Here is a 7,676-nt window from a genome sequence, read left to right as displayed (position 1 = left end):
TTGTTCCGTTGTTGTGGCTGCTCCTTCTCGTGGGTGAAGTCCTTTCATACCGTCAGGATTGTGTGGTTGGTTGTTGGCTCTTACGTGTGCCATTGTTACAAATAAGCTCCAATATGAATGCTGTACAGCTATTTCCTGTAAACCTCGACACAAGACCTACAGCGTCAGCGCGCATGATGACTCTTGTCTTCGTTTACGCTCAAGGTCATCAGCATCGCACCGCATGCCTTTTTGTTACAATACACCCGAGATGGAGTGCCGTTAAAAACTAATTGCCCCCTTCCTGATTTCTCTCTCTCTTTCTCTCTCTCTCTCTCTCTCTATATATATATAGATCTACATTTGAGATTAACTAAAGTCAAAGATTGTTTAGAAGCGAGTTACAAGTTGTTTCATTGTTTTATGAACTTGTTGTTGTTGGGACGCATAGGCTGAAAAAATGTCATACAGTACACAGTGATCACCGTGTAAGCTCCGGTTGTGTGCATTGTTGTTTTCTCCCCCTGAAACTGCTCCAAATCAAAAACTGTGTACTCCACGTATTTTATACAATGACTTGCTGATGTTCGTATGTGTTCAGCCTCATGTATGGGAGTGCCAGGTCGTCGCACCACGACTCAGAGCTGCTCCACCGGCAGGCCTACGGAAGCCCTCACCCGCTTCAGGGTTATGCAACCAACCACCACCCAGGAGGCTCCAGGCAGAGTGGGGCCTGGGGTGGACGCACATTGGGTAAGGACCATCGCACCGCATGCCTTTTTGTTACAATACACCCAAGATGGAGTGCCGTTAAAAACTAATTGCCATTGTTGTTTTCTCCCTCTGAAACTGCTCCAAATCAAAGACCGTGTACTCCATGTATTTTATACAATGACTTGCTGATGTTCGTATGTGTTCAGCCTCATGTATGGGAGTGCCAGGTCGTCGCACCACGACTCAGAGCTGCTCCACCGGCAGGCCTACGGAAGCCCTCACCCGCTTCAGGGTTATGCAACCAACCACCACCCAGGAGGCTCCAGGCAGAGTGGGGCCTGGGGTGGACGCACATTGGGTAAGGACAAAGGTAGCGTTAAAAAAAAAAAAAAAACTAAGAAAGTGTGTTTTGTCCTTATGGCTTTTGGCAGTGTGACTAATTTTCAGCAAATTAATTGCTCTTAATTTGTGTATACCTTTTGAAAAAAGAATGAATTATAGTATTGAAGACACGGTTAGCGTCATAGGTCACTTGTTCCTCAGCAAAAAGTAACATTGATAGACAGGACTTAAGCAGTTTATTAGACCCGCTGACTTAAATTAACAGCAGTGGTCATAATAGAATTGTTTGCGTATCCGTAGCGATAAATACAGCCTAGAAATGATCATGCTAAAATACAAACACATACCAAAATGATAGTCTTTTTCATTCAACTTCAAGATTAATTTTTTGGGAGGATTCCGAATCCCCCTTCAAGGTCACTTGTTCCTCAGCAAAAAGTAACATTGATATACAGTACTTCAGCAGTTTATTCGACCCGCTGACTTAAATTAACAGCAGTGGTCATAATAGAATTGTTTGCGTATCCGTAGCGATAAATACAGCCTAGAAATGATCATGCTAAAATACAAACACATGCCAAAATGACTTTTTCATTAAACTTCAAGATTAATTTTTTTGGGATAATTCCACATCCCCCCTTCATTTTTTTTCTCTTCAGCACATCAAGTGTGAATAATAACAATAATAATAACAGTAAAATGTAATGTAGCAATCTATATTTAGAAATTAAGGATAAGATTCAGCAACAGGTGGATTTTTTCGGAAACGTCATTTACAGTGGTTATAAATTACAAAGTACAAGTCGGTCCAAAAAAAAAAACGGAGGTGGTAGAAAAAAGGTCAAGACCTTTTTTTTTTTTTTTTTTTAACATCAGCATCAATAATATGTTCAGGTACACATCTGTGATTCGAATTTGCCGTTGACCACAGCGTCACGATTGTTATCCACAAAGTTTCAGTTGAGATCAAGTAAAGCGCACGATTGCTGCGGACCCGCGTAATTGTTGTTTTGCGTGAAGTTTCAAAGTGACTGTTTTCCAGACAAGTATGTAAAGCGTCATGCATGCGTTTCGTTGGCAGGCCTGTCAGGGCTGTTTGATGCCGGTCTCCACCACTCGGGCCCCTCGGGTCCCGATCCATCCGTCATGAATCTGATTTCAGCTTTGGATTCCCGCGGTCCGCAGCCCCCGCCCTCTGCTTCTTCCCTCCTCACACAGTTTCGCACTCCTTCTTGGCAGACCGGTAAGTGTCAGCACGTTAGGGGAATGCCAGCCAGTGCAATGGCAAAACAAGAGCAATAGGCATGGTGTAAGCAATCATTTGATCGAAAGACGTCGTGTCGAGAAAAAGACTTTGATCTCGGCAAACGGACACCAGGTCTCGAGTTTGACTTGAGCCAATGCGCTGAATCTGAACCGCGGCTGTATGAACCGAGGCTATCCATTGAATGTCGATCTTGTGTCCCGTAGCGATGCACAGCCCGGCCCCAACGGAGCTCTTTATTTCAGGAGCTCTTCCGGGTTCCGCTTCCTTCTCCTCCTCCTCCTCGGCCCTTTCTGCATACCAGCATCCCGGCTCTTTCTCCGGACGCTCTTTCACTCCTTCATTATCCCTGCAGGACACAGCCGCCTTTAGCCCAAATTCCAATGGTTTGTTGTCCCCCCATGATCCCTTGATGCACATTAAGACCCCCTCCCAGTCCAGCTTGGGATTTGATCGCCTGCTGTCTTCTCAGAGCAGCGCCTACCGGAGTTCCCAGGAGCTAGCGGCACCTCCTCCGAGCCACGTCCCGCCCAGCTCCTCCAGTTGCCACCTGCCCCCTCCCCAGTTTAACCTGCTCTCCTCCCAGCTCCACAACCAGTCCTCTCAGCTCTATAACGCCTCCATGTTTTCCTCCACCCCGGCCCTGATAGCCACAGCCCCCGCACAGGACAGGACGCTTCCTCGGCAGGATAGCGTGATCAAGCATTACCAGCGTTCACCGCCAGCTCATTCCGCAACGCTCCCGCCGCAGCAATATCTCAGTTGCGCCGGGTCAGTGGGCTACCAGCAATTGCCGAGCCAACACCATCACGCCGGCGTCTCCTATAGTCCCTCGGGGGAGCAGAGTCCGCCCTCAGATCCCAAACGCTCGCCACAGGCCGAGTCGCGGCCGTATCGACCGAACATTAAAACCCCCTACGCTTCTTCTTCCTCCAGCTCGGCCTCCTCCTCCTCAGCCGAGACGAAAGAATCCGAGAGCTCCACGACTGGCTACTCATCAAATTCGGTCTCGTCCTCGTCACGGGCCTCCCACACGCCGCCGCTGTCGTCCAAGGGATCTTCATCCCCTTCAAACCCCAAGGGCAGCGCCGCCAGCTCATCGGCTCCCTCGCGTCCGCAGCCCCCACCTCAACCGGCACCGGCGACGGCACCGCCTCCTTTACCGGTGGTGTCATCGGCCCAGTCAGCTCCCAAACCGTGCCTCTCTACGTACGGTTCTCCGCCTGGGGCCAAATCGAGCACAAGCCTATCGGGCCAGACCCCTCCCCAGCAGCAAGCCCAGTCATACTCTCCCGACCAGCTAGCACCGACTCCCGGCACTCAATCTTGCTTCAGTTCCCCTAAAACATGTGACATGAGCTCTGGAGCCGGGGGGAATGGAGGCAAGGCTTTCGCTGATTTAGGCGCCGGCGGACGCTCATTCTCAGCCGAAATTGTCTTTGGGGACTCGAGCTTCAGTTCGGCTCCTCACAGAAGAGCAGAGAGTCCTTCTCCAGGGTACGGGACTGCTGCGGGATCGACAGGAAGTGGAGCATCAGCAATTTCCACCCTCGAAACCGGACTTGGATCTGTCGCTTCAGGAAGTGGGGTTGCCAGTGGAGGCAGCACTTCGTACCGCTTGAATGAGTCGAGTCCATCACCCGCCGTCACTTCTACCGTCCCTCATCCGGGGTTGCGCTCTCCTGCTTCTGCTCGACCCGCGCAATCGCCCGGAGGTTCGGGGGCCGGCACGTACCTGCCCTCCATGCTCTCACCCACGTTCATGGCATCGTCACGTAACCCGACTGAAACGCAACAGCCCTACCGCCCAGCCGCACCCAAAACCAAAACACAGGCCAACATGCTGGGGGTGGAGCGCTCCCAAATGGAGGAAGCAGATGATTTCCTCATCCAGCAATTGCTCCATACACAAAGTTCAACTTCTCATTCTGCCCAGCATCATCCGTCTTCTCTGCAGATGCCACAACAGCTCCCGCTCGCGGGAGATACAGAAGCCAAGGGAGCGACTTATGACATGAACAAGATCTCAGACGAGCGTCACCACCTTCACAGTGTGATTCGCGCAAATAGCGCCACTGGCGCTGCGGACCCTGACACGTCGATGAGTAAAGTAACGGGTGGCTTGAAGAGTCAGTTGGAAATATCACGGAAGGAGCGGCAACAGCCCGAGTCTGAGTTGACAAGCTCGAAATCCACTTCGGAAGGGGTAGGAGGAGTCACAGACCCTCTTTGCCATCCTAACCGCTCCCGCCAGCCAGAACAGGACTCCCTGGTTTCTGCGGGTCACTACGGAGGAGGGGACCCCTACGCCCAGCACCCGCATTCTCAACATTCCCACCACATCTCGCACCTGTCGCCCCATTCTCAAAAGCAAGCGCAATGTCGGCAGTCCCAGCTCTCTCAGCACACACAGCCCTCCCATCATTCTCAGCAAAATCTTCCTCACTCACAACATCCTCACATGGAGCTCAAAAAGACTTTGGATCGGACCGACGGCCCCTACTTGTGCAATACGACAGATGTGCAGCAGTCTGGACAAAACCAGGTTTCGCACCAGATGATGACTTCGCAACCGGACTGCCCTCAGCAAACTCACATGCTGCATTCTCTCATGCCTCGGGCTAAAATGGACCCCCAGCAAGCGCCGCAGCACCATCCCTTGAGCCAGCAAGGTATCATGGGACCAGCTCGAGGAGCAGGGCTCGCGGGGGCGGATTCCCACACGCACAGTCGGTCCTCGCAGCTCCAACTCCAGCTGCAGAATCAGAGTTTGGATCCACGCTATAACCTCGGAGCGCCGAGAGATCAAAGGCGAGTAAGCCAGAACTCGGCGTCCCCGCTGGATATGTTGGACCAGCGTCTTTCACAGCCAAGGAGCAGGGAGAGTGGAGGATCTCTATCTTTGGATCGACATGGCATCAGGACTGGTGCCAATATTACGGAAGGCGATGGCGTCGCCGGGGAAAGACACGGACAACAGCACGGTCTGCCGTCCCACCACCTTGGTCGACAAACGGCCCCCGAGCTTCATGGCTTCCTCCCCGAACCGGACTTGGCTTTACCCACCGGCTCTCACTTGCACCACGTCAACCAGTCTCAGAGCCACGCCCACCACCGACAGCAAGCGCACAGTCACCATCAACCTTCCCACACCCATTTAGCTCATCCGCAGTCACATCAGATGGTGGGAAATATCGGAACCGGCCAACAACTGCACCAGTCCCAAGCCAGAGAGACCGACCACCAACCGTCCCACTCTCAGTTGGACCGTCTTAAGCCCCCCCACCACTTTGACACTGTGAGCCCCGGTGGGAAAACAAGACTGAATCCAAATCAGCAACAGGAGCAGTTTACATCCTTGACGTCCATCTGCTTTTCGGACTCCCTCTTAAATGATGAAGACCGGACTTTCTTTCCAGGAGTGGAGGACATGTTTTGCTCTGCAAATTATAAGTCCAGTTGCGCCGGGGATTCTGGGAGTGGACAGGCTTCGCAAGAGAGCATTCCCCAAGGTCGTGGGCAAGAGGGCATGGAGGTCTTAAAAACGGGAGATGCTGGACAAGGTTACGGTCTGGTTGCTCACCACGGAGATCAGGGCTACGGACAATATTGTCACTCTCTCTCGGGATTAGGGAATACCACTCTGAATGCGGATCTGGACTCGATGAAGACCCACGATCTGCCCTCAACCGTGAACACCGATCAACTCGGCCTCATACAGTCCCAGGCCCCCACGATGGGATCGAATCCCACTGCTCAAGACTCGGTCAACAAAATGACAGCGTCTGTGGGAGTCGTCGGAGGCCCGAGCAATACTGCTCTGACCGCGGCCATTTTTTGTTCATCCCGACCCAAAAAACTGCTCAAGACCAGCTCGTTTCATTTGCTTAAACAGCGACGTGAGCCCCAACCCCTGGCTAAGAAAAATTACGCGCAAGAATATGAATTTGAAGACGACGAAGACAAAGCCGACGGTCCGGCCGATATCCGTCTCAACAGCCGACGCCTTCCCGACCTCCTCCCCGATTTGGTTTCGAGTTGTCGAAAGTCCAGCGGGGCGTCGGCAGTCGGTGGGCTCGGTCCGCTGATGGGTGACGTGGACTTCTGCCACCCGTCCGGCTATTCGTCCCTGGGACAGTCGCAACCGCTCCTCGCCCAGGATGGCCCAAAGAAAAGGGGGAGGAAACCAACCAAACCAAAACGCGAAGGCCCTCCTCGCCCCAGAGGTAGACCTCGAATACGCCCTCTCCCGGAGCCTTCCTACTGTCGGGGCCTGATGGGATCAGCCGCTGGGGAAAGTAGAAGGGGGCGCGGGAGGGGTCGAGGTCGGGGTAGGAGGGAGGAAGCGCTCGTGGAAATGCACCAAGATATGAGCAAAGCGCACGACCTCCCCTATCAGCAGCACCCGCAGCCACACTTCAGCCAAGAGCGGCATCTCCGACACAATCCGCATGAGCATCACAGACTGCAGCTAGATCACCACCAAATATCGCAACAGCAACAAGGACGTCTCTTGCATCATCCTGTGACCCCCTCCCACCACCAAATGCATCACCAACAACAGCAACACGGTTACCAACAACATGTGCAGCGACCGGCTCAACAGCTGCAACAAGATCCAGGCAGCCCCATCAAGGTAGAATAAAATTGAAATACTACACTTTATATATATATAAATGTGTGTGTGTGTGTGTATATTTATATAATTCAGCCCTGAGATCAAAAATGGTCAAAGGCAGTTCTGTGCAACCAGTAATGTGAGTTTGCCCATCTCCTACTACTATTCTGATTAATAATAAGAATAATAGCGGCACGGCGGTCAACTCGTCAGCGCGTCCGCCCCTCACAGGACAGAGGTCGTGGGTTCAAATCCCGGGTCCTGGCCTTCCTGTGTGGAGTTTGCGTGTTCTCGCCGCGGCTGTGTGGGTTTCCTCCCACATTCCAAAAACATGCATGCTAGCTAAAGTGACCACTCCAAATTGTCCCTAGGTGTCAGTGTGAGCGTGAATGTCCGTCGATTACGATGTGTGCCCTGCGATTGGTCGGCGACCAGTTCAGGGTGTGTGTAGCCTGCGTGCTGCTCGAAGACAGCTGGAATAGGCGCCGGCACGCCCGCGACCCTCGTGCGGAAAAGCGGATTAGAAAATGGATGAATGGATGGATATATCCTGCTCAGGAACGATGACACTGATGTGTTCAAGAAGTGATCGCCATGCGACGGCTTTTCTTGGTGTCGATCCATCTTTCAGGTCACGCACACGCCGGTTTCTGCCGTGCCCCCGTCAGAATCATTGCTGAGGAGCGACTCACTGTCCGGCACGGATCCAGCCCTGTCTGATGGATCCATGGGGTCAGCGGCATCGCTCGGCCCCCGCCC

General features: G+C 52.7%; 1 protein-coding gene across 1 annotated transcript in view; it reads left to right on the top strand.

Moving 5' to 3' along the window:
- Window positions 1–7,676, top strand: part of LOC109524739 (proline-rich protein 12-like) — a 15,759-nt gene that overhangs the window by 2,059 nt on the left and 6,024 nt on the right. The window contains exons 2-6 of the mRNA XM_019884802.1: window positions 581–732; window positions 2,117–2,278; window positions 2,506–4,719; window positions 4,774–6,935; window positions 7,549–7,666. Of these exons, the coding sequence (XP_019740361.1) occupies window positions 581–732; window positions 2,117–2,278; window positions 2,506–4,719; window positions 4,774–6,935; window positions 7,549–7,666 (4,808 nt within the window). The remainder of the gene's footprint in view (window positions 1–580; window positions 733–2,116; window positions 2,279–2,505; window positions 4,720–4,773; window positions 6,936–7,548; window positions 7,667–7,676) is intronic.

Source organism: Hippocampus comes, unplaced genomic scaffold, assembly GCF_001891065.2.
Source record: "Hippocampus comes isolate QL1 unplaced genomic scaffold, H_comes_QL1_v1.1 scaffold46, whole genome shotgun sequence".
Lineage (NCBI taxonomy): Eukaryota > Metazoa > Chordata > Actinopteri > Syngnathiformes > Syngnathidae > Hippocampus > Hippocampus comes.
This window is presented reverse-complemented; position numbering and strand designations above follow the sequence as displayed.